Genomic DNA, 25,049 nt, shown 5'->3' on the forward strand with positions numbered 1-25,049 from the left:
AGGGGCCCTGAAGGACAGGAAGAATCTGGAGGAGGGAGAGAATAAGGAGGAGGCATGCAGGGGTAGGCAAGAGGAGTGAAGGGGCAGAGATGGGTTGTGCCTATTTCGTTCACATGTAATTTGTGGCACTGGGCAGCTCTCAGCACATGAAAGCTACTCGGCAAATATTCCTGATGGTTTAGATAGATGGTGGGTACATCATAGCAAGAGAGAATTCTTAGAAAACAAGGCAATCTTATTAGGAAGCTTTCTAAGCACCTACCAAATGTCAGACCCTAGGTGTACTGTAGACTTAGAGCAACTGACTTGCATCTGACCCCCAGGAGCTCCCAGTGCACTGGGGTGAGGGGTGGGGGTGCAGGCAGCACCAAAGATTCACAGTGCAATGCGGGAAGTGCAGCCGGGCCCCATCCCAGAGCCACGGGTGAGCGTGGAGATGAGGTCAAGTACTCTTCTTGGTGGGGGAGGAGGAGGAAGAAAAGCATCCCACAGAGGCCCTCCCAGGGAGGGGGACAGGCTCCGGAGAGGCTGAGGACTCCGATGCCAAAGGGTTTGGTTATTCTTGAGTTGGGGAAGGTGAAGGCAAGGCTTGAAGTGACATGTAGGATAGACAGCAGGTGGGTGGTGGTGCCCGTTGTTGATAGATGGAACACGGATGCGCACATGTGTGTGTGGGGGGGTGCGGTCATGGGGGTGTGGTGGGCAGCTGGCCCATGGGCCTGGAGCTCGGGAGAGGGGCTGGGACTGAAGCTAGGCAGGGAGCCAGGTCCCCGAGGATAGAAGGGGAGTGAGGCGGGAGAGGCTGGGTGGGCTAGGGTCGCTAGCGGCCACCCGGGATCCTCCATGGTCCCACCTGACTCTGGGTTTGGCTCTTACACGGTAGCCATTACTGCTTACATGTATCATTACTGCTGCCCTCCTGACATTCACACTCCTGTGGAGAAGCCCGTTGTCCCCTCATTTTTACAGAAGGCTCAGAGGAAGGGAGGGCTCGCCCAGGGGACCAGGTGCACTGGGCACATGTCTACCCTGCCTAGTCCCTTTCCTTCCTGCTCCGGTGATCATCTCTGCCTCACCTCTCCCTCTGTGCATGCCTTTCCTCTTGACAAGTCCTGGAAGAAATAATTCTCTTTGACCCTGGGGCAAGAGGTTTAAGCCTCAAAGGACCCAGTCAAGCTTCAAGCTGACCCACACCTCCCCTGGGCTCAGGGTTGCCATGGCAATAGGTGACAGGCTTATAGCCTCATGGTCAGGGGCAGGGGCTCACCCCATCTTACTGTGGGCCTCTGCCACTTGGCAGGCAGCTTAAGGCCTGGGATGGGGCTTAGACAGATCCCATGACCCTTGTGATCTCCCTGGAGTAGGAGGAGAGGCCTGGGGGGTGTGACCTGGCATGGCCCCATCCTGTGTCCTGGTTAGGGATGTGCCCATAGGACATAAGTTCGCTTTTGCCCCCGTCTCAGCCAGCAGAGGCCTATGGGCCTAGAGGGAAGCAGTGACCAGATGTGACTAAAGCAGGAGAGGATTGGATATGGAATAGTCTCATATTCACGGAGGAGAAAGGGCAACGTCACGGGGCATGGATCTGGCCCTACTCCAGGCGAGAAGTTTTTATGGAGCTCCCTGTACCCCTGTGGTTCCCTGAGCCAGGCTCCCAGGGACGGCTCCAGGCAGGTCTCATCTGCTCGTCCATTTGTCTGTCTCCACAGGGGCTGCAAAGCAGTTACTCTGAGGAATATCTGAGGACCCTCCTTTGCCGGAAGAAGCTGGAAAGTGGGTGAGGTCTTAGGCACACCCTGTGGGCCAGTGGGCAGAGCTGGTTGGCAGGCTAGTTTGGGGAGCTGGTCCTGGGCAGCACAGGGGGCGAGCAGAGTGAGGAATAAACCAAACTTGGGGGCTCAGGCTCTGGGCAGGGACTTCCCCTGAGGGCACCCGCCTGCCCTTGTCTTTCTGCAGCTCCCACACCTCCAAGTGTGGCTTCCTGTCCCGGTTCTGGATCTGCTGCAGAAACTATGTCTACACTCCACAGCGAGGTATGGAGTGGGGAGGTGACCTCAGCCATCCCTTGCACAAAACAAAAGCCCTGCAGTGGGAGTCTGGCTCCCATCCCCCAGAACCCCGTGGCGGGAAGAACAGCCGCAGCTGGGGACAAGGGGAAAGCCCCTGGCCCAGCTTTGGTGGCCTAGGGTCCTGCACGCCCTGGCCCTTTTCCTGAGCCCTTTGGGAGGGATGGGGGCTACCAGGCCTGGGTGGTGCTAGGCTCACCGCCTCACTCCCTTTGGTGACTGCAGGATTCCAACTCCCTGTGAATCTGGTGCTTTCAGCCACCTTGACGGGGACAGCCATCTACCAGGTACGTCCTGCCCCTGCAGTGCCATTTGCCTCTGGACCCCTACCCCCAACCCCCAAGCCTGGGACAGCACAAGCCCAGCTCAGCTCCCCAAAGCCCCACCTACAGTCCTGGTCAGCTGTTTCTGGACATCTTGGGAATACTGGCTGACCCGGGCGAAAGGGGGTGTCAGCTCTTACCGGGCTCATATAGAGTCAGAGCACATGTTCCAGAGTCACACAAACATGGATTTAAACCCTTGCTCCATCCTTTGCCTCCTGTGTGACCTTGGGCAAATTATTCGACATCTCTGACCCCATTAGCTCTGCTGTAAACTAGAGGAAATAGAATTACTTTCCTCTTTGAGCATTTGGGAAGGTTTAGGCAGGTTTGGGCAGTTAGGAAGTAATATGTGTTTAAGAAATACTCCCCTCCTTGCCCTCCGAACACCCCAAGTCCTGGGAGATAGGATTTTTCTCCATTTTACAGATGGGGGAAATTGAGGCTCAGAGAGGTGAATTTGACTTGGCCAAGTTCCTCTCACTAGTATCTCACAGTAGCCAAAACGTGAACCCAGGCGAGCCTGTGCACATCTGTATGACACGTGGCTTTCACCAATATGGGAAATTGGAAATTTCATATTCTGAAGCTTAGCTAGATGGCTGAGAGACAGGTGCAGATACACAACTGTGCAGGTTGGAAGGACAGCTGTGGCCTGTTGGGCCAAAGTTGTATCTGTTTGCAACGAGCCGGGTAGGGGTAGATAAGAATTCTGGCGGGTGCTGGCCCTGTGGATGCAGACGTGTGCTGCCGCAATTTCTCCCCTGAGGTCTCCCTGCTGCCTCAGAATCCACCTCTCCTGGGAGGGCTGCCTGGGGTGAGCACAGCCAGGTCCTGGCACCTTCATTCTGGGGCTCTTCCAGGTGGCCCTGCTGCTGCTGGTGGGTGTGGTACCCACCCTCCAGAAGGTGAGGGCGGGGATCACCACGGATGCCTCCTATCTACTGGCTGGCTTTGGGATCGTGCTCTCCGAGGACAGGCAGGAGGTGGTGGTGCTGGTGAAGCATCAGCTGTGGGCTCTGGAAGGTGAGGCCTCCCTGGAATCCCTGCGGGCCTGTTGTGGGGACCTGAGCCGGACACCCAAGCTCAGTGCCAGCCTGCCAGGGGCGTGCGGGGTGCTTGTGGGGATGTCTCTTCCTCTATCTGGGCCTCAACTTCCTCCCCTCCAAACCGGGCTGGCTGCGGCATCCAGCTCCAAGTTGCCGAGCCCCGAAGAAGTCATCTCAAGCCCCGTGTCAGCTTGTATGGGGTCTCCCACCCCAGCTCCAGGGGGCAGCTCTCCTAGTGTGGAAATGGGCAAGGCCTTGGGTGTGTGGGCCGAGGGATCAGCCCCTTGAGCTTTGCCAAGGGGAGGGGAGGGGGAAGTGAGGCAGGGATGTGAGACACTGGGCTGGATTCCGAGCTAATCGCGGGTGGGGTTGGGCAGGATAATGCCCCAATCCCCGTCCTCCTGGGCCATCTCCTTTCTCCATCCCGCCCTTGACAACGAGCCTGTGGGCCAGGGAACCATATCACCTCCCCTTCTGGGATCTGATGCCTCCTTCAGCCCTTAGTCCTGTCATCCACTGCACCACCTCCCAGGCCCTCCCAAGAGCCCTGTGGAGGAGACTGAGAAGTGTCCCCTCTTGACACGTGGGGAAGGATTTGCTTGGGGTTGTACAGCCAGCCAGAGTGGAGCTAAGAGAGGAATACCGTCTCCACCACCTTGACCCAAGGCGTGGTGGTCAGGAGTCCTGGGCCTGCACCCTCTGCTGACTTGGGGTCCCAGGCTGTGAGCACCCTGGCTTCTTAGGAGGAACGTGAGATGGTCGGAGCTTAGGCGGCCCACCTGGCAGGTGGAGGTGTGACTGCTCAGCAGCTGTTCCTGACCGTTAACATCATCGTCTCCCCTTGGACCAGGCCTGCCAAGAACAGAAAGGGGCAGGGAGTGGGGGTGGGCAGGGATGTGTGCAGTGACCGCTCCCTTCTCTGGCCACCACTCCCATCGCCTTCCTGAGCGCCTCTGCTCCCATTCGAGAGGCTACCCTGGACATGTGGCCCTACTAGTTGGACAGATGACAAGTTCTGGGTGGGCTGCAAATGACATCTCCAGGGAGATTTTCTAAGTTGGCTGCACCCTGGGCCACAGGCAGGAGCAGACATGGCCCTCATCAGCCCACATCCAAGGTCACAGCAGCCCTGTTAGATCAGCCCCATCAATCTGTACCCCATAGAACGGGAAATGGAGGCTCAGAGGCAGGGGGTGACATGTTCAAGATGGTGGATTTTGCTTCTCCTCACCACGCTGGGCGTTTATAATCACATGCTGTAACTTCCAAGCCTAAATGCTTCTACTTTGGATCTTCTTGGATTCAGGGGCCAAACAGAGCAGGGTTTACTCTCCTAGTCCACAGATGAGGAAAACTGAGGTCCAAGAGGATCAAAGCTATGTCCAAAGCCACTCAGCAAGCCAGTGATGGAACTGAGATTAGATCTGGGTTCAGGGGCCCTTTGGTCTGTGCTTAGCTTAAGGAGCTAATGTCTCCTGAACTCCAAGAGCCTGTTTTCAGGCTGCCCACTGGGCACCTGGACCATAATCCTGGCATCGCTCACAGAGGGCTCAGCCCCTGAGTCCCGTGGACTAAATCAGAACTCCTGCTCCATCACTTATAAGCTGTGTGACCCCAGGCAAGCCACTTCACTTCTCTGGACTTGAATTTCCCTACTGCAAACCAGCTGTTGAAGCTACAAGGGCAGCCTTGCCACCGAGGGGGGAAGACAGATCTATCTGGGGTAAGGAGCGGAGAACAGGAGTGTTTTGTGGGCATCAGGATTTGGAGACCCAGGTTTGGAACCAACCGAGGGAGAGAGGAGTGGGAGGTAAATGGACGAAGATCAAAGGCCAGGCCAGAGGCCAGGGGGCTTGCTAACCCTTCACCTCGCCTTAACCCATTCACTCACCTGTGCAGGCTCAGCAGGCACGCTCCTCACCTGCAGAAAATGGTCCAGAACGCCCTGTGGTTGGTGCCGAGCTGGGTTCTGAAGGGGAAGTGGAGCAGGTCAGAGCTGCATGTGCCTAGTGATTTCTTCCGTAGCAGTCGTTCTCAGGCCTGGCTGTGCCTGAGAATCACCTGGTACTTTTTTTATTTTATTTTTAAAATTTTTTAGTGTTTATTTATTTTTGAGAGAGAGAGAGAGAGAGAAACAGAGTGTGAACGGGGAAGGGGCAGAGAGAAAGAGAGACACAGAAGCTGAAGCAGGCTCCAGGCTCTGAGCTGTCAGCACAGAGCCCGACGCAGGGCTCAAACTCATGAATGGAGAGATCATGACCTGAGCCGGACCGAGCCACCCACCTGGTACCTTTCGTAAAATCCCAAGGCTCAAGCGGCTTGCCAGACTTCAGGAACTCCAGCCTCTATGATTGAACAAGTCTCCTGGTGATTCCGATGCCAGCCTAACTTTGAGAACCACGGTAGCAGGCACTCAATACCCATCGGTGGCCTAGTTGATTTCAGTCAATTGCGGATTGAAATGGATCATGAAGGCCCTATCTTTGCGAAGCCCCCAGGGCAGTGGCTTTCAACCCAGACTGCATTCAGAAGCCAAGGACTGGGTCCCACACCAACAAATTCTGATTTAATTGGCCTAGGGTGCAGCCTGGGCCTCGAGGAGTTTTAACAGCCCAAGGTGGTTGTACTCTGCTGTCAGTGCAGAGACCCCACCCCTCCAGCACCTGAGACTACAGGAAACTAGTGCCAGCCTCTCCCAAACCTCTGGATGGAACCTAGGCACCAGGAACACTTTCCTGGAATGACTGATGCAATCGGGGGCAGGCACGCTGGGCTGATTCTGGGTCTGCTTGGAAACAATTGCAGGCCTTTCCACTCATCACTTCCCAGCAGTGCAAGTGGCGGGTCAGGCCCTCTCCCTGAGCTTCAGCTTCCTGGTCAGCCCAGGACCTCTCTGGTGGGGTTGTCGTGAGGGTGCAGACGGAGACAGAGTGTGGATGGAGGGCAGGAGGGTTGCAGCCTCAATCCCTGGCTAGGCTTGAATACCTAAGCTGCTCACAACACACTATGCCTTCTCCAGGCTGATGAAGATACAGCAAATGGTGTATCTATGGATGTGGCCAGGGTAGGCGGGGAGCTGGGGAGGAGGGCTCCCTCCCGGGAGGAGATGGGTAGTGACAGTTACCTTCCTCGTTCTGATGGCCGCAGACCCCACTGAAGTGGACTCACATCCTCTGTGGGCCCACGTGGGGTTTTCTGGATCGTGCTGGGAGATGGGCAGCCCAGCAGTGGGCCTTGCGTGAGCAAGCCAAGGCTGGAGAGACCAAGCTACCCCTGAAGGCCACATGGCCAGGAAGCGGAGGAGATGGGGACAGTTGCCAGGTTGGATGGACTGTCTTTCTCAGCAATGGAAGCAGTATGACAAATGTGAAGACCAGATCTGTAGCCTCAGAGCTGGCCTCTCCCCCGTCCTGGCCACCATGTTGCTGCGCAGGGGATGGAGGAGAATGTTGACTTGCACTGCATCTGAGAACGGGGTGTGTGGTGCCAAGGGGTCTCCACTCAAGGCAGAGTGTGGGTGTGGGGCAGGGGGTCACTCCTACCCAGGCACAGCCATGGCAGCAGCTTGGGGGGCCCCTGGGAGGCCCCCCAGGTCCTCACCTCCCACTTTGCTCTCTCTCCACCCCTTCAGTTTGCTACATTTCGGCCTTGGTCCTGTCGTGCTCACTCACCTTCCTCATGCTGATCCGCTCACTGGTGACGCACAGGTCAGTGGCAGGCTCTGACTCCCCAGGGCAGATGTGGGGAAGAGGCGCAGGAGCCCTGAGCCAGGAGGTGCGGGGGGAGACCCCTGCGGCTGGGAAGAGGGGAAAGCCCCTGCAGGCCCAGGCTGTCACTGTGTCTGCCTGTGGTGCCCTGTGGGGGGGGGGAAGGCGGGGCCTAGCTGTACCCTCCCTCCTGGACTTCCTGTCTGGCCCACGTGCTATAGGGGTGTGGACTTTGTCCTCTGAGAAGGGACCACCTGGGTGGGCAGATTCAATGGGGAAGGCAGCCTGGAAAGCCGGCACCCTGCCTGGGATTGGAAAAGGCAACAGGTGAGGGAGGCAGGAGGGACAGTGTCAGGAAAAGCGGCTGCAGTGAACCTGCCCCATGCCAGTGTGGGTGTGGAGGTGGCCCAGCTGGCGTTGGGGCACTGAAGAGACTGTGATGGGCCATCGAATGCCAGATTACCTCCCCTGCCCTCACACAGTGAGTGGGAAAGAGGGTTCTCGTTAGGAGCAGTGTGGTTGGGAAGGGGGGCAACGTCAGAGTGTGCATTTGCCAGGTTTTTACCCGGGAATCTTTTCCCACAGGGTTGACCCTACTTAGGCTGGCATTCAAGGCCCTCAAGCCTCTGCCTGCCTGGAACCTTGCCTCCTGCCCTGGTGGCTGCTCTGCAAGTCCCCTTCCATTCCTACAATCGTTTCCTCACTCTTCTGACTTGGCTCAGCCTTCTGCCTCAACTTATCTCCCTTGATCTCTGCTTTGCACTACAATGTACTCTGATTCATCCTTTAAGACTCTGCTCAGATACCACCTCCTCCAGCAAGTCTTATCTGGCTCCCACAGCCCTTGGCTTTCCTGCCTGTGGCCACAGGTTGTAAGTAGACAGGGAATCCTGCCAGGGACTGGCCCAGAGGAGGAATTTGGGGAGCGCATGTGTTCCCTGAGATCCCTGCTTTCCTCCCCACCCTTCCCCCAACCAGGACCAACCTGCAAGCTCTGTACCGAGGGGCTGCCCTGGACCTGAGCCCCGTGCCCCGGAGGCCCCACCCCTCCCGCCAGACCATATTCTGTTGGATGAGCTTCAGTGCCTACCAGACTGCTTTTACCTGCCTTGGTGAGCACCCTACCTTGCCCACCCTCCACCCCCTGCCTTCAGGTGTCCCCAGAAACTGGCCCCAGGTGGGGAGGAGAGAGCACTCAGCAGGTCTTGATGCTCCTGGGTACCAAGGGGTGAGAGCAACAAGAGGGACCCACCTTGCCTTCTCTGCCTTCCGGAGGTACACTCAGGTTGGGCGAGAGGGGCAGGTGCAGAAGCCCTTGGGGAAAAGGTACCCTTCATATGAGGATGGTCCCTCACTGCCACCAGGTGTTTACACAGAGGGCGAACCCCAGGGCTAGAAAGTGGGAAGTTCATGGAGGCACATTCCTTCTTATGTAAGCCCAGGTTATGCCACAATGGGCCACCTTGTGAAGATAATGAGATCCCTGTCATTGGGGGTATGCAAGCAGGTTCTGTGGTTACTGTTGGAGCTGCAAAGGGGGTCCTGCCCTGAGAGAGTTAATTTCTAGGACTCCCTCCTAGCTCCAAGTTTCTGATTCTCCCCATGGGCAGTACAGTGAATAAGACCCCCTGAAATTTGAGGGGACTGGGCCAGTATTACAAAAGATAGGGCTTGATTTCCTTCCCTGCTGGTTCCTTTGGTCCTCACCTTCCTGGGGGAGTAGGAGAAGAGTGATAAAGGAGAAGAGAAATTACTAGCACAAAATTTGTAGACTTTATACCTCCCGAGGTCTTTTATACACATTACCCCATGTAAGTAACTAGTCAGTTGTCTCATTAGATGATGTTCTGGCACCAACTGTGTGCAGGGCTCTGGCTAGTAGGAATGCAAGCTTTAATTTAAAATACAATCTTGTCCCCAAGGACTTAGGGACAATTGGGGGGAAATAACGTTTGCAAAGCACTTTGTGGTTTTCAAAGAGCTGCCCACAGACATTATATCATTGGATTCTCTGAGGTAGGGGCAACTACCTTGTCTGACCGAGGAAGAGCCCGAGGTTCAGAGAGGTAAAGTAACGTGCTCTGGTTGGCACAGCTAGGCAGTGGCAGAGCAGGGATCTGAAACCAAGTTTGCCCCATTCCTAACCCTTGGGGTCCTGGGAGTGGCAGCTCAGGCTGGGTGCCACAGAGCCTGATGTCTGCCCCTTGCACCTCCCTGTCCTGCAGGGCTCCTGGTGCAGCAGATCATCTTCTTCCTGGGAATCACGGCCCTTGCCTTCCTGGTGCTCATGCCCATGCTCCATGGCAGGAACCTCCTGCTCCTCCGATCCTTGGAGTCCTCATGGTAAGAGAGGCAGGGGGAGAGGGCTCCAGGACCACCTCCCAGAGGGCCACTAACAGTGCCGTCCTCCCCACCCCACCTGCAGGCCCTTCTGGCTGACCTTGGTCCTGGCTGTGGTCCTGCAGAACGTGGCAGCCCACTGGGTCTTCCTAGAGACTCACCATGGGCGCCCAGAGCTTACCAACCGGTGAGACAGCTCCTGGGCTTGTGGTCTCCTCAGGACTTCAGCCTCTTCTTCGGTTGTCTTTCCCATTGTGTCCTTCTTCCTTTACTGTCATCTCTCCCTTTTCTCTCTCGGGAAGCCCAGTGGAGGCTAGGAGAGCTTGCCTTACCCAGAGAGAAAGGGAACGGTGGCCCTGCCGACTCCAGAATACCTCTCTGTTCACCTTCTGCAGTGCCAGAAATATTCAATGAGCCTTTCCAGCTTTGGGGATCAACTCTGCTCTCCCCTGGACCCTCTGTGTTCCCCCAAACCATGTGTCTCCCTTTTGCAGGAAGGAGGTTAACAGAAACATTATTTCCATGTTAGATGGAAAGGCTGTGGGAGGACTCCAGCCCCAGGAGAGACTCAGAGTCAGTGGACAAGGGACCCAGAGGAGGGAGATGGGACACCTGGGTCACAGAAAGATCCAGGACATAAGCCCCAGCACTGCCACTGACTAGCTAGACAGCCTTAGCTAAGCCATCCAATCTCTCTGGGCCTCAGTTTCCCTTCTATGGAAGGAAGGACCCCCCCCACACCTGTCTCCCACAGTGGTGGGGGGCAAGAGAGAAAGCCCAGCAGAGGGCAGGGTGCTTAGAAGGTGCACTCGATACACAGTAGGTAGTCAATAAATGCCCGGCAGCTGTGCTTACCTAGGTCTGACCCTGACCCCAAGGAAGGGGCTCTGTGGGGGGAGGCCGGCCTCAGTCTTTTCTCTCTCCCAACCCCAGGCGAGTGCTCTACGCAGCCACGTTCCTCCTCTTCCTCATCAACGTGCTGGTGGGTGCCGTGGTGGCCGCCTGGCGAGTGCTCTTCTCTGCCCTCTACAACGCTGTCCACCTCGGCCAGATGGACTTCAGCCTGCTGCCACCTCGAGCCGCTGCTCTTGACCCTGGTATGGTTGCTAGGCAGGGGCCAGGAGCAGGGGTTGCTCGGGCTGTGCGAGTGGCAAGGGGGCTCTGCCCTGACCTAGTCCATGAGGGACAGTGGCGGGTGTGGGCGGGAGGCCACGGGCAGTGCCACATGCTCAGGGGGCAGGCTGTGCAGGAGGCTCCCGGTGTGTGTGTTACGGGCTGGCTGGGGCCCCCCTCCCTCAGCGCTGCCATCCTCCACCCCAACCCCCCTCCCAGGGTACTACACATACTGCAGCTTCCTGAAGATCGAGGCCAGCCAGTCACATCCAGCCACAACAGCGTTCTGTGACCTGCTTCTGCGAACACAGCGGCCCCAGCCCCTCCGGGCACCCCGGGACGGCCTCAGACAAGGGGAGGAAGAAGAAGGTGCGCCTTCCCCCTGGGGATGGCGGGAATTGAACCCACCTTCTTCTCTGAGGGACAAGGCATGGCGCCCACCCCCTGCAACACATGGGCTGCATGAGCAGCATAAAGATGGAGGGAACCGCAGGAAAACACTCACTTCCTCTCTCCGTCTGCTGCCTGCGGGAGGAAGGAAGTGAAAATTTTCCTGCTCCCTCTCAGGGTAATATGTTTCCATGATACCCCTGCATCCCGTCTCCCTCTGCTCATCCCATAAGCGTGCACACACACACCCTTCTCACACAGAGAATGGGAGGTCTTCTCCTTTCTCACCGCCTCAGAAGTACACGGGAGGGAGGCAGGCACCCAGCTGCCTGTCCCAGCCCTTCCTCCAGTCCCCCCCCAAAGAACTGTCCCCTCCCTCTTCTGTCTGCCCTCTGAGGGATAACACCCTGAGCCTTTACAAACAGCACAGCCCACACTTCTCCCAACCCTCTCCCACTCTATGAGCTGGGCCCCTGGAGCCCCGGGGTCACCAGCAATCCCAACAATACACAGGTGACTTTCAGACTGCTCAGTTTGGTCCTGCGACAGCGGTTGGCTGGGGGGTTGCTGAGTGATTCACAGAAACTCTCTCCCTCTCAGGGATGCAGCTCCTGCGGACCAAGGACCCCGTGGCTAGAGGAGCAGGGCCCAGGGCCTGCCAAGGCAGGGCCCGCTGGGGTCTGGCCTACACGCTGCTACACAACCCGGCCCTGCAGGCCTTCCGGAAGACGGCCCTGTCCGGTGCCTAGGTCAACGGAGCCCAGTGCTGAGGGTGGGGAAGATGCTGTGTCCTTGTTTGTGCTGGGGTCCTTCCCCTCCTCCCAGCCCACTGCCTCCCCTGCATCCTCAGTGTCACCCTGGCCAGGGCAGCCTCTCCCCATAGCAGCAGCTCTGCCAGCAAGTTCCCCGGATGGGTGACCGGCACCAGAAGCCAGGGGGCGCTGTGGCTGGGTGCAGGTCTGTCCAGGCCAGGAGCCTCGGGAGGGCTCTGGTCTGCACCCTCGGTCTTGGGAACTTGGGAAGCCGGCGAAGGCTCCAGAGGAAGTAACTGGTGGTTTAGGTCCTTGGTCTGGGAGCCAGTGGAACCGGGAGGCCACATCCAGGCCCTTCCACCAGCCTCAGCCTCACTGCAGCCTTCTCCTGCCTGGGCTTGGCCAGATTCTGGCCAGAAGAGCCCCACGTTCCAGCTCAGCCCCACCTCAGCCTTGGATCTCACCACCACGGAACCAGACACAGTGCTTCCTCTCTCCTCCGGCTTCCCCCCCTCCCTTCTGGGGCCTCGTGCCTTCCTGCGAGGCAGCCCGGGAGGAAGCCACGGGCTCCTCCCGGGCAGCAAAGTCATGGCTCAAACCAGGCCCCACACCAAGCTGGCCACACTTGAGAGGCTGATATTTTTGCAGTTGGTTTGCCTTTAGATGTTATGAAAGAGGTTAGTGTGCTCCCTGTAATAAACTTGTCCCTGAGAAACAGTCCTCCGTAGGAGGAGGGTACATGGGGAGGCTGCTCATACTGCCAGTAAATCAACACTGCATTTATGGGGCTCGGGCAGGGTTGGGGTATCCTGGTCACACATGGGGCTGGGCGCTTCGTGCGGGGCAGAGGAGAACCTACGGCTGTATCCTTTTGGGTGGTAGAGGGACTGGAGGCCCTGTGATACCACCTCTGAGCTATGTGGACATCAGCTCTGGAGGTAGGATTTCTCCTGGGTCCTTGAGAATGGGTAGCACTTGGGGAGGAGAGATTACAGGAAGATGGAAGCAATATGACTAAAGATGTGGAAGAGGGGGCATGGGGCCCAGTGTGGAGCTCTCCTAAAAGGAGTAGATCCTGTGTACAACAGGGAAGGGCCGCTGGGAGGGGTCCCTTCCCTTGCTGGGGACCGGTGGGGGTGGGGGATGTATGTCTGAGGGTGTGGGGTCCACTGTGGGCTTGGTGATGGTGGGGGAAATGTGGCCACTCCAAAGATCTGGGTCAGTGGGGCCTTGAGAGATGTCTGCACAACCTCTCTCCTTGCCCACCTTTCTGCACTCAACTACAGCCTCAAATACACTTGAAGCTAGGGGTGGGGCCAGGGAGCTCGAACCTACCTTTGAGTCTGTCCAAGACGGGGGAGGTGGCGGGGGGTAGGGGGGAGAGGTCAGGCTCTGATCCCACTGCAGCCTGTTGAAAAATGTCTTCCCGGCCCGGTGTCGGTGACTGACAGCATCACAGGGATGAGATGGCAGATTGGGTCTCTTCCCTTAACAAGGAAACAGTCACAATAGAGTGTGATTGGGCTGGGACACTGGACACCCAAGGCTAGGTGAGCCAGAGAAAGGGACCTCATCCATAGCGGGGGTCAGGGAGTAGGGCGCCCAGGAAGGCTTTCTTGAGCCAACTTAGCCAAGTGAAGAAGAGGGAAAGTGTCCAGACCAAAGGAACAACATAAGTGAAGGTGCAGAAGATTATGCATCACAGACTGTCAAGGGAACCATTACTTAGCAGGTCCCAGAGAGTCACGTGGAGGGTGGGTGACATCAGAGAATCAGGCAGAGGGGCGATGACTGGCTGGCTGGGGAACTTGGGCTTCACTCTCAGGGTACGGGGAGCCACAGATGACTTTAACGCAGGAGAGTAACTGGTTCATTCAGAGCACAGCTGTTCCCCGGCTGTCTCTGGCTCAGGTCTTGGGCCCAGGTCCCGTTTCCAAAAGCCAAGCTTGCTCAGCTGTGAGTGGAGCCAGAGACATCAGGGATCCAAGATGAGTTAGGATATCAAGCTTTAGATAATCTGAGTCCATGTTCCTCTTCATCCTTTGTTTTCTGAGGAAACTAAAGCCTAGAGATGGGCAGTGACTTACCCAAGGTAGCACAGCACGGGGGACTTGGCTCTGTCCTGCTGCTTTCCACCAGATGTGCAGACGTCCTGGACATGTGCTGCTGGTGACATCGGCTTAGCAGGAGCTCCAAGCCGCTGAGTGGGGGCAGGAAGTGCTGCATATGGACCCGGAGGAGGGGGAAGGGAAGCTGGCCAGACTCTTTGGCCTCCCTGCCTCTACTTTGCTGGGCTCAACAGTCCCGAGGACAGAACTTAGGAGGCCGCAGAGCCTCTCCCACAGGGTCTTGTCCCTATGTGTAGCACTCTTCTGGCTGGAAGGGGCTGGGGCTGGGGACATATCTCTGACTCAGCACAGGCGTGGGGCTTAGTCTCCAGGTTCTGACTCCATCCATATGCTCCCCATTCTAAGAGCCCTGCAGGTTGCCCCCAGGCCTTCCCCACCCCCCAAGTCAGTCACCGATCCACCTGATCCACCTGATCCACCTGCCTGGAGGGGAAGACTTCCAGGGCCGACTTTCCTCCAGGAATACCATTTCCTCTTCCTGGAAAGTGTAGTTCGTCTCCTTGGGCTTCCCCCTCAAAGATGCTCTCTTGTTCTCACTCTCTGGGTCTTTCTCCCACTCCCCCTTATCTCCCTTGCCCTGTGGCCCCGTCTCCTCCTTTCTCTTTCCTCCCTGTCTTGCCTTGTCTGTCTCCATTTCCTCTCTGTTCCTTAACATCTCTTCCAGGAGCAGGGACTGGGGGAGGGGCCACAGTCCAGGTGCTTCCGTTCCCTGCTCCCCTCCACAGTGCCTCCTCAGGGCACCGCTGGCATGAAGCATGGCTCAGGGCCATGAGGACCAAGGGAAGCCTCCGTGACGGTCATCAGGCTCACACCTCCATTTGTCCTGTGGACTAGTTTGAGGCAGGGGGGCCATCTGTATTTCAGCTCAGCTTGAGGCCCAGCCCCGAGCCCACTGGTGCACCCCTAGTGCTGCCTGCTACACAGTGTGTGTGGGCCTCATGTGTGGACAAGCAGGCTGGTGGTCCTGACCCTCCAACTCCCTATCCTGCCCCCAGCCAGGATGGGGGTGGCGGGGGGGGGGGGCTAGATTCAGACAAAATGCCAGGCAGACACAAGGGAGCATTGGAAATGCTGTTTATTTCTCGGCCGCCCCTGGGGACGGCTAGCCTCTTTGGAGGGGCAGGCTATAGACGCGTACTTGGAGAGAAAGGCAGGGCAGGTGACCAGGGTGGAGGGGCACAGGATGGGAGGAGATGAAGGCCCTCCTGGATCCTCTAATCCTGTCTGAGTTCAGGGCACTGACTCCTGAGCCCCCCAGATCATCAGGGAATGCTGAGAGGCAGCAGGAGCTCAAGTAGGTTACCAGGAGCCCAAAGCTATGCCCACCACCACCTGAGACCCTCCTCCCTGTCTGCTTTAGGTTTCTTCCCTGCCAAGCCCCTAACCCTGTGCCCCCAGCCTCTGCCAGCTCGTCAGCCCCAGTGCCTGGAATTCCATCAGTGGGGCTTCCCCTGGCCGGTTAGGCATCGCCCTGTTAGTGTGCCGCCCTGACCAGGTAGCGTGGGCAATGTGGTTAGCAGCAATTAGCACCATACAAGGTGAGTATGGGATCAAATTCTGCTCTAGTCTCTAGCTTTGAGCAAGTTTAGAAGTTGGGGGTGGTGAGTGTTCCCGAAGAGGTGAGAAGGGAGGTAGGAAGATGTGAAGTCCCCCACACAGGCCTTGGGGGTCGGACCCTTGTGTTGCTTATGACAAGGGACATCCACTGAGTCAGGGAAGGAACCGGGGTGGCGGGGTGGGCTGGAGTTGCTCCAGCCCAGCGCAGGGAGGGGATAGGGGAAGTCTAGAAAGAAGTGAGAAAGAGAAGGAGGAGGCTCTGGCCTAGTAGGAGCAGGCCGGGGGGCTGCTTTCCGGGGCCCCCTTCTCCCGCCGCTGCAGCCTCAGGCCCCCCCGCACGGCTGAGGTAGATGATGACAACGTTGTCCTCCGGACCCGAGGGCTGCACCTCGTTGTCAACCGTGTAGCAGCCCTTACCCTCCGCCGCTTTGCCGTGGAACTTGCGCCCCAGTGCATCCTCACCGCCCTCGCCCGGCGTGGCCAGGGCCACGTTCACTGAGCTCTCCGCACTGCCTAGCTCATTGGTGGCCAGGCAGCTGTAGGTGCCCTCCTCCAGCTTGCCGAAGTCGGGGATGAGCAGGCTCCCATTGGCAAAGGCCTGGAAGCGAGGATTGCCGCTGGCCACCGGGACCCCGGACAGGGCACGCCCGTCAGCGCCCACGTTGGGGCTAGTGATCTCCACGGTGCCACCAGGTGTCTGGATGTGCCAGTGGAGCTGGGGGGCCGGCTGGCCTTCCACGTCGCAGTGGAGGGCCAGCACGAAGCCTGGCCGCAGCTCGGCGCCATCCTGGCTGGGCTGGTAGGTGAGCTGCACCGAGGGCGCCGTGCAAGGCAGCGGCAGCAGGCGGCTCAGAGGCGTGCCCTTGAGCACGTGGGGCGAAGTGCATGTGATGTTGTCTTGCTCCGGGATGGACACGGCCGTGGTCAGGGCCCACGTCTTGAACCACACGATGCCGCAGGTGCAGTCAAAGGGGTTGTCGTTGATCTGCAGGTGGGACAGAGCCATGAGCGGCGCGAAGGTGCCTTCGGCCAGCGTGTGCAGGCGGTTGTGATTGAGCTGCAGCGAGCGCAGTGCCCGCAGGCTGCGGAAGGCGTCCCGGGGCACGAAGGTCAGCTCGTTGCTGTCCATCTTGAGCAACTGTAGGGCACTGAGGTTGTGCAAGTCGCCCCAGGCGAAGTCAGAGATGAGGTTGTGGCTGAGGTCCAGGCTCTTGAGGTGGCCCAGGGGGGCAAGGGCCCCGGCAGCCACCACACGGATTTCGTTGTGGGCCAGCCATAGCGACTGCAGCAGGGGCACTTCTCGGAAGGCGCCCTCCGGCAGGCTGGGCAGCCGGTTGGCTGACAGGCTCAGCGTGGTCACGTTGGCGGGGAAGCCGGGAGGCACCGCCTCCAGGTCGCGGTAGGCACAGTCGGCGATCTGGAAGCCGTACTTCTCGCCGCAGTCACAGGGCTCAGGACAGGCCTGTGCTAGGCCCAGGAGGACCGCCCAGCACAGCAGACGCAGCTCCTGCATCCTACCTCCTGCAGAGAAGGACATGCCACCAGGGTGACCCCAAGGACCCCTCTCAGGACCCCAGCCAGACAGAGCTCTTCCCGTTCAGGAGGCCCCGCCCCACAGAATCCAGCTAAGACCCAACACCGCCTAGCCCCCCTGCCCATTCTACAGAAGGGGACACTGAGGCCCCAATAAGGGCCAGGACTTGCCCGAGGTCATGCAGCCAGAAGGGGCGAAGACAGGATGGAAGAGGACCCCAGCTCCTCCTCCAAACAGAGAGCTCTCCCTGCCTCGGCCAGCTCCGAGCTGAGTTTATGACTTGAAATCCCTTCTCAGCCGCCCCCTCCCCCTGCACTCCACAGAACCTCCCTCCTGCCCTCCCACATCCTGGCCATGGCCCCTCCCACCAGAGCCCCCCATAGGTATGCTTTGCCCTGGCCCAGACAAGGCCCCTTGTGCAGTGCACACCGCCCCCACCCACCCCGACCGCCCCCCCCTGCNTGACCGCAGCAGACACCAAACCCTTTCTACAGAATCACACCCATGGCCTGTTCCGTTCAGACTACGCCAGGCAGCTGCCTAAATAACCCCCGCCAGGACCTCTCAGCTGGCTTGGGTGAGGCCAGTGGTTCAACCCAATGCTGCTGGGATTTCTGGGGATGCGGTTGCTAGAGGGGCAGATGCCCCCTGAACGGATGCAAACAAGGGATTGTCCCCAGCACCCCGAACTAACGGGAAAGTGCCAAGCAGTCGAGCCTCTGTGCCCGGTGGGCCTCCCCCTTTCCCGCTGGCTTACCTTCAAACCACTCTTCCTTAGCCAAGCGGATCCTCTTCTAAGATGGAACGAAAGAGTGACAAAGGACAGAGTTAGCCCAGGGCGGGCTGCAGGGTCACGGGCGCGCAGGGGAGGACAGGGAGGCTGGAGGAAAGGGCACCCTGGCTCCTGCCCCACCTTCGAACTGCTCGCCCGTGCCCGCCCTTTCCCAGGCAGGGTGCCTGGGGCCTCGTTGAGAGCAGGCTGCAGGAAGGGAGCCCAGACAGCCCGGACACTCCCTCCTTCTAGCAAAACAACTGCTTCTCTGCAGCAACAAGGACCCGTGTTTCATAAGTGACACCAGAAACTCGAGGGGGAAAAGATGCCAAATTTTTTTCTTTTTTTCCCTCTCTCTCACTCACTTTTAGCAGCTTCAGCTTCCTTAAAGACACAGCACTAGCTGGACAGGACCCAATAAAAGATGGGGCTAGAAGGATTTTTATGGATTGAAGAGTGAGAATTGAATCTCATGGAAGGTGGGAAACTTCTAACCTCACTTCAAACAAGAGGAAAGTGGTGGGGGGCTTTCTCCACGCTGGGGGCCGTATGAGTGATTGTGTATGCACATGCATGTGACATTTCTATGTGTGGATGAGTTTGCGTGTGTTTGTGCAGATGTGGGTGTGAGACCATGTGTGTGTGAATGTGTGTGTTTGGGAATGTTTGAGTGTGTGTTTGTGTAGGTGTGAGACCGTGTCTTTTTGTGTGTCGTCTCTGTGTTTGTCTGGTGTATGTGAGTTTGTGCGTGTATTTGGGAGGGGCTGTGTGTGTGTGTGTAGAAGTGTGTGCCTTTGTGTCCGTGTGCCTGTGTGAGTGATGGTGCATTTCAAGGAAAAGCCGAGAACGCCAAAGTGCATGAAAAACTCGCCAGGCGCCAACACCCAGCAAGAAGCCAAAATGTTAGTCCCGTTTTTGTAAGAAAACACATCTTCCTCATCTGTGCCCGGCCTGCCTGCTGGCTCTGAGGCAAGGCTGTTCTAAACACACGCTGTCCAGGGAGGTCCCGAGGCGCCGAGGCGCCAGACATGGCTCCCCACTTCGCCAGGAGGGGTACGACGCGGCTCCAAACCCCACAGCAGAGAGCTTTGGACACGAACCCATTGGGTTTCCCTGACTGGGATTTTGAGGTACCCAGGGTCACACAGATCGTTCCGTTACCCAGGACTGCCCACCCGGCAGGCGGAGGTGAGGCTGAAGGTCACGTTCCTTCCAGAATAGTCTCTGTGTCCTTCCACACTGCTTGAACTCCCACCAGCGCTGCTGCGCGTCTGTGGAGGCTGCCCTGCTCTCTGGGCTCCACTCTCCCAGCACCAACTGTGTGGAAGGGACGATGCCTCCAGGGTGAGGGTATACCTGACCTGCCCCCCTCCCAAGCAGGAGGGCCCAGAGGAGTCAGAATAGGAGGGGAAAGAGGCCCCAAACAAGACAGCCAGAAGAGAGAACCTCAAAAGATGAGAGAGCCCCTCGAAAACACTTTGTAGGCTGGATAATTTTGCCCTTCACAGCACAAGCCTACTCCTATCCGCTCAGCCCCTGCCCCCAACTTCCTTTTCCTTCTGTCCTGGCCGCGTTCTGCTCAGGACTCATCTTACCCTCCTGGCAGGGCCAAGGACAAACAGGTATGGTCTTTGGCTGGAAGGCTCCCCGGGGAGCCCTCCATCCCAGCTCACCGTGTTGCCATTCCCCTGTCACCGAGCGAGGCTGCAGGCACCACGTGCCGCCTGCGAAAGCCCTCAGTCTGATACCGAGAATATTCTCTCAGGCCGAGTTCGGACCCACGGTGGGTGGAGCCTTGTCTGGCATCGTCGTTACTTACTGTGCTGGGGAATTTGGGGAAAGCCCTGGACTCCGTGGGTCCACGAGAGGCTGGAAGCACACACATCCAGAGTTCAGTAAGCCAAAGGGGAGAATCAGCGACCTCGGGGTCAGTCACAGAGGGTTTCCTGGTGGAGGGGGCATCACTGTGCTGCTGTACACGCCTACACCGCACGCCAGAGCGCTGCCTCCGAGGCGCTCTCAGGAGCTCACACTCTCCACCGGGGCTCCCCCTTCCAAAGCACATGGGCCCGACTGGTAAGATCCTACCTCCCCAGCCCTGAGACCCTCCTGCTGTGGCTGGGACCTGGCATTTCAGGCTTCCACTAAACACCCTCTCATCAGAGCAGCCCTTCGGACACCACCAAAGCTAAAACAGGCTCTCCTGTTAATTGTCCTCACAGACCTCCCTGGTTTTTCTTTCGAGTTCTTACAGTCATCTTTCACCACGACCCTTGTTTTCCCTGGAGTTGTCTTAATCTGGGTGCAGGGAAGGGGGGCTTGTTGTGGTTTATTTTTAATGCTTCTCACTAATTCAATTCCCCACTCTCGGCCAGTTGGGTATATCTTCTTTCAACCGAAATAAACACATAATGTACTCTATCAATTTTATCTTGGAGAAGTCTCTCCCTGAGCCTTCTGACCTGCTCCACTTCATTTTTTTAAGTTTATTTATTTATTTTTGAGAGGGTGCAAGAGCAAGTGGGGGAGGGACAGAGAGAGAGAGAGAGAGAGAGAGAGATCCCAAGCAGGCTTTGCACTATCAACATACAGCCCGACGCAGGTCTCAAACCCATGAACCGTGAAATCATGACATGAGCCAAAATCAAGAGTCCGGCGCTTAACTGACTGAGCCACCTCCAATTTGGCTTATTTGGTCCCTGGCTTTGCTACCATCACACAGAGATGGCCCACCTCTGTTGCTCAGGGGTCCATTACTCAGCTCTCATGTGCTTCAGCCCTGGAAACGTTTCTGATTGACTACTTTATGATTTCCTGACTCCATTTTCTCTGTTCTCTCCTTCTGGAACCCCAATTAACCAGATGTTGTGCTTCCCAGAGGGACCCCTAACTTCCCCATCTATCCCCTCCTTTGTCTCCCCTCTGTGTCTTCCTGTTCTGTTTCTAGGAGGCCTCCTCTAGGTTACCATTCCACCCTTCTGACAGAGTGTTTGGTTTCTAAGCTTCAAATTTCCAAGATTCCTTTTTATTTGCTGAGTGTTGTCTTTAAAATATGCTGTACCCAGTTCCTGTTTTGCGGATACTGGAGTTTATTTCTGTGAAGACAATGGTAGCTGCCTCTCTTTTCCGTTTAGGCTTCCTTCTGTCTGCACGGCCTGTCTCCCTGTTGACTTGCTTGTTTGGCCTCGGATGATTCACTCGGCAGAAACGTATTCCTATGTGTTTAATGTGGGAGCCCTCCATGAGAGAGGAAGCGCATTGAAGGCAGACGTCTCGTCTTCCCAGCTGCTGTTAATCCCTGGCACAGAAAAGATGTTCGATAAATACTCCTTGACTCGATGAATGGGCAAACGGGGGAGTGGGGGGGGGGTGGTCATCGAATGCCAGAAATAAAAGTGCCACAGAGGCCACCTTCTCTACCACCTCATTTTACAGATGGGCACTCAGGGTCCAGACTGGGACAGAGATGTGCCCAAGGTTACCCGGTGCCTTAGGATAGGACATTTTGAGGAACATGTGGGAGAGCCGCACCGTGTCAGGTGGTCGAGCACGTTACCAGCCTTCCTGAAGGAGGAGAGCCCTTGCACCCCCATTCCCCATCATCGAAGGCCTTGATGACGGCTGAATGCTAGTCAGCCCTCGGAACCTCCCTGTGGAGCAGCCATGGGGGCCTGAGGGCAGAAAAAATCAGAGGGACTTGCCTACCCAGGCAGAACTGATTCTACACACATTGGTCACTGACAGCTCTTGCCCACTGTCCAGATCCCACCACTGCCTGGGGGTGCAGCCATGCCCCACCTCCACCAGGAAGTACTCTAAGAGAAGCTACTGTGGCCAAGAGGGCCCCAACCAAAACTCATCTGCTCCTCCAAGGTACTTGACAGTGGGTCGCACAAGACCACCTCTGTGGACCCAAGGGATTGTTGTACGCAGCCACCAGCTATTCACATACCTCCAAGGAGGGGGGCTTATTACTTCCTAGGCAGCCCCTCTAATCCCTCGTAGCTATCATAGGCTGAAAGTTCCTCCCCAAAGCCCATCCCACAAGAGATGATGGGATCAGGCAGGAGACAAGGCTGAGGCTGGCTCTCCTACCTCCCCCTAGCCCAGGAGCTCCCTGTGGGCTGCCTGGGCCACCATCTGCCCTGTCCTGGCCTCCTCTGAGCTGGGCTCAGTCCCCAGGACTGGAGGGTCAGGCCCTCACACTCCTCCACCATCCCTTGGTCTCCAGCAGCCCCACCACAGTGGAAGAGAGAACTGGGGAGTGGGGAGGGGGAGAAAAGGGACCAGGTTTGGGAACCCTTCCTGCCTGCCCCAGCCTTGGCTCCTATGGGCCTCAGTAGTTCACCATAGAATGACCAACTGTGCCAGTTTGCCTAGGACCGAGGGGTGTTCCAGGATGACAGACTTTGGGCACTAAAATCCTGACAGTCCCACGCATGATTGGTCACCGGGGCAGGGGACGTGCCCACTTCTTCCCGCAGAGATTTTCCTTCCTGCTCCCTGTTCTGCACCCCCTGCCCTTGGCAGAGGCGAAACCTTTCTCCTCCCTTTCCTCCACCACCCCTCCCAGGAGGCTGCCACCCCTCCAGCTGCGGCTGCTCAGCGGCGACTCCTACACCCCAAAGGGGCCTCACTCCCGCTGACCAGGGCGCTGCTGGCACAGCCACGTCAGCTTTTCCTGGAAGGCCAAGAAAGATCCCAGAGAAAGAGAAAGAGAAAGAGAGAGAGAAAATAGAGTGAAATGGACAGAGCACGGTAGAGAGGACTAGGGAGAAACTGAGACAGACACCGGAGGGAGAGAAAGCAGGGGCTCACCAACAGCCCGGGCAAGATCCGAGGCAGAGAAAGTATACAAGACACAGAAAGAGCGACGGAGAAAGAGGGTCCGATGGGCCCTGAAGCGGGCTCCGAGAGGGAGGAGACACTGGGCACTCAGATGTGGCCAGCGTGCTGCCGGGGCTGTAGCCAGCGGACCGACTTGGGCAGGTGGTCTTCATCCCACTTCCTTCCCTCCACTGCTCATTGGGATCATTGGGAGGAAGCTCAGCAGCTCACGGGGCCGGGGGAGGGGGCTGGTTGGAGTTTCCTGGGGGTTTCCTGGGAGGGAGCAGCCAGCCAGCCTGGGCCCTTGAGAAGATGGGGCTATGAAAGGAACACTGTGCGGGTGCCAGCGGGGCGCCTACGGAGGGGGCTGAGATCTGCCCACACCATCAGATTACTGGATTTGAGAAAGTTCCTCCCTTTCTTGGGCCTCAGTTTCTCTGTCTTGTGTGGGAGTTGGAGGAGGAGGCTTAATGTCCTTCAGCCCTGATGTTCTAAGGAACGTCTGCATTTACCCCTACATGAGGAGTCTGCGTGTACCCGTGTGCTCACGCTCAGTCAGTTCTACTCGTGCACACGTGAGCCTTGCTGGGTTTGCCTATATGATTGTGGGTGCAGCACACGTGGGGGTCCACAGAGCGGTGTGTTCCTCAGCTCATCGCATGAGGCTGTGTGTGGGGCAGCAGGGCAGGCTTCATCTTCTCCCTCCAGATCAGCTGCAACCCAGAGGCCCAGCCCAGCAGAGGTGACCTGGCCCCCCCACCCCACCCGGGCCCATCTACGGCGGGTGTCTCACTCCCCTGTCTTTTCCCCACTCTCCACCTTCCTCTCCACACACCCTTCTGATCACTCAGACAGGAAGATCTCAACTCCTCCCACCTTGGAAACCAGGATGTGCCTCTGGCCCCACCTCCAGCCTCATCTCCGCAGGGCTCAGTGTGTGCTGCCCACACTTTAGCTGCTCCCACCTCGGGGCCACCCTTGTTGGGCTCTTTTCTCAAACCGGACTCTGTCCCCTTGTATGTGTGAGGCTGGCTCCCTCTCGTCTTTGGAGACTTTGTTCAAATGCCTGCTTTCTGGAAGGGCCTTCCCAGCCCAGCTTACATAAAAAGGCTTTGTCCCTCTCTGTGCCCACGCACAGCTCAGTTATCCCTCTTCCTAAGACCTACCCGTGACATCTCTGTGAGTGTACGTCTCATCCACCTCGTTCCATCCGTATTCCCAATCTGGCCACTTGGCTCGGAGCACATTGAATGAGTGGATGATGAAAAAGTGGCCTCTGGGTTTCCATCGGGAACCCTCTGCCCCCAGCCCTCCTCGCCCTGCCCAGGGACTTGCCAGCCCACACCCCCCCGCTCCTACATGGCTACGCCCTCCCCCTCAGTGGCCCCTCACCAGCCAGTATTTCTATTTCTCTCCTGGCAGCATCCCCGCTGCCCTCTCCTGAACTTCCCCTTAGTCTGCAGGGCCATTTTTAGCATATTTAAGGCATATTTCATGGGAATTATTTTTGTTCTTTCCCCAGGCCTATCCCACAATTTCCAGGAATCCAGACCTTGGCCACAATCCAGGGCACGTAGCCGATTCCAGCTTCCCATCCCAGCCCCTCCCAAAGGCGAGGGGTACGATCGGGAGTGTTATGAACGAGGATGTTTGAATTAAGGTCCTATCTGGACTGGGACCAGAGTTACAGGGTCAGGATTCCAGTCCCTGTGTTAGCGGTGGGGCATGGGCGAAGGGCCATTTGTTAGCTGGAAAGACCAGGGCTAGATGTGGGTGCAGGTGTAGTGGGTGGGGGCGGGGGTAGTTTAACCCATGGGTGAAGCAGGGTCTGAGGTGTGAAGGGGAAGGTGATAATAGCTCCTGTGGCCCGCGGCGTGGAAATGAGGCAGTGGGCAGGGGGTAGAGAGTGATGCAGAGAGACGAAGGGAGAAGCAGGGAGACGGGGCGGGGAGAGAGAGGAGCAGGCAGAGACTGACACATGGAGAGAACAGGGATGGTGGAGGCGGGGGACAGCCAGGAGCGGGGTGGAGCATTTCACTGGTGGCGGAGTCATTTGGTCACTGCTTCTCATCCACAAGCCAGGCTGTGGCACAGTTTCCAAGCACCACATGCCACCCACCAGGAAGGACCTGTCTGGGCACCCCCCCCCCCCCACTTGCTGACCACGGGGAAGGCAGCCAGCACGCTGTGCAGACCTCAGCTCAAGGCCATCCATCTGGGGAGACAAGAAGAGGAGACAGGCACCCAGTCTGCCTGGGGAGGTGACATTGGCTGCCGAGGCCTCTGGGAGAGCCATCTGGGGCCAGACACACTGGCATAGCCAGTGAGGGTTACAGAAATTCCTAGAAGGGAGGTGAGAGTTGGGGTCAGGAAGACATGAGGGAGGGACTGGAAACTTGAATCATTTCCAAAACAAAGTAAAGAAAGCAAACGTTAACAGAAGAAATCAAATTCCCCCTCTCTCCCTCCCCAGCCCCCCCCCCCATTTTC

At 57.6% G+C, this 25,049-nt stretch overlaps 2 protein-coding genes across 4 annotated transcripts in view; one reads left to right on the plus strand and one right to left on the minus strand.

The window, feature by feature from the left end:
- The window catches only part of STRA6 (signaling receptor and transporter of retinol STRA6), a 20,564-nt gene extending 8,104 nt beyond the window's left edge, over positions 1-12,460 (plus strand). For both annotated transcript variants that reach the window (XM_077745860.1, XM_077745868.1), the window contains 11 exons: positions 1,710-1,777; positions 1,957-2,033; positions 2,292-2,353; positions 3,253-3,415; positions 7,070-7,145; positions 8,124-8,257; positions 9,371-9,488; positions 9,571-9,672; positions 10,419-10,582; positions 10,818-10,967; positions 11,589-12,460. In XM_077745860.1, coding sequence (XP_077601986.1) covers positions 1,710-1,777; positions 1,957-2,033; positions 2,292-2,353; positions 3,253-3,415; positions 7,070-7,145; positions 8,124-8,257; positions 9,371-9,488; positions 9,571-9,672; positions 10,419-10,582; positions 10,818-10,967; positions 11,589-11,737 — 1,263 coding nt within the window. In that variant the 3' untranslated portion in view covers positions 11,738-12,460. The remainder of the gene's footprint in view (positions 1-1,709; positions 1,778-1,956; positions 2,034-2,291; positions 2,354-3,252; positions 3,416-7,069; positions 7,146-8,123; positions 8,258-9,370; positions 9,489-9,570; positions 9,673-10,418; positions 10,583-10,817; positions 10,968-11,588) is intronic.
- Positions 12,461-13,177: 717 nt separating this feature from the next.
- ISLR (immunoglobulin superfamily containing leucine rich repeat) lies at positions 13,178-18,211 on the minus strand. Of its 2 annotated transcripts, none has more exons than XM_077745890.1 (2): positions 17,718-18,211; positions 13,178-16,947 (listed from the first exon to the last, which is right to left on the minus strand). In XM_077745890.1, the coding sequence occupies exon 2, from the start codon at positions 16,937-16,939 to the stop codon at positions 15,653-15,655; it is 1,287 nt and encodes a 428-aa protein (XP_077602016.1). In that variant the 5' UTR covers positions 16,940-16,947; positions 17,718-18,211; the 3' UTR covers positions 13,178-15,652. The 2 variants fall into 2 exon arrangements, with proteins under 2 accessions (XP_077602016.1, XP_077602006.1); XM_077745880.1 differs by lacking the exon at positions 17,718-18,211 and adding an exon at positions 17,131-17,415.
- Positions 18,212-25,049: the final 6,838 nt, after the last annotated feature.

The sequence above is a fragment of the Crocuta crocuta genome, unplaced genomic scaffold, assembly GCF_008692635.1.
Source record: "Crocuta crocuta isolate KB4526 unplaced genomic scaffold, BGI_CrCroc_1.0 scaffold130, whole genome shotgun sequence".
Taxonomy (NCBI): Eukaryota; Metazoa; Chordata; class Mammalia; order Carnivora; family Hyaenidae; genus Crocuta; species Crocuta crocuta.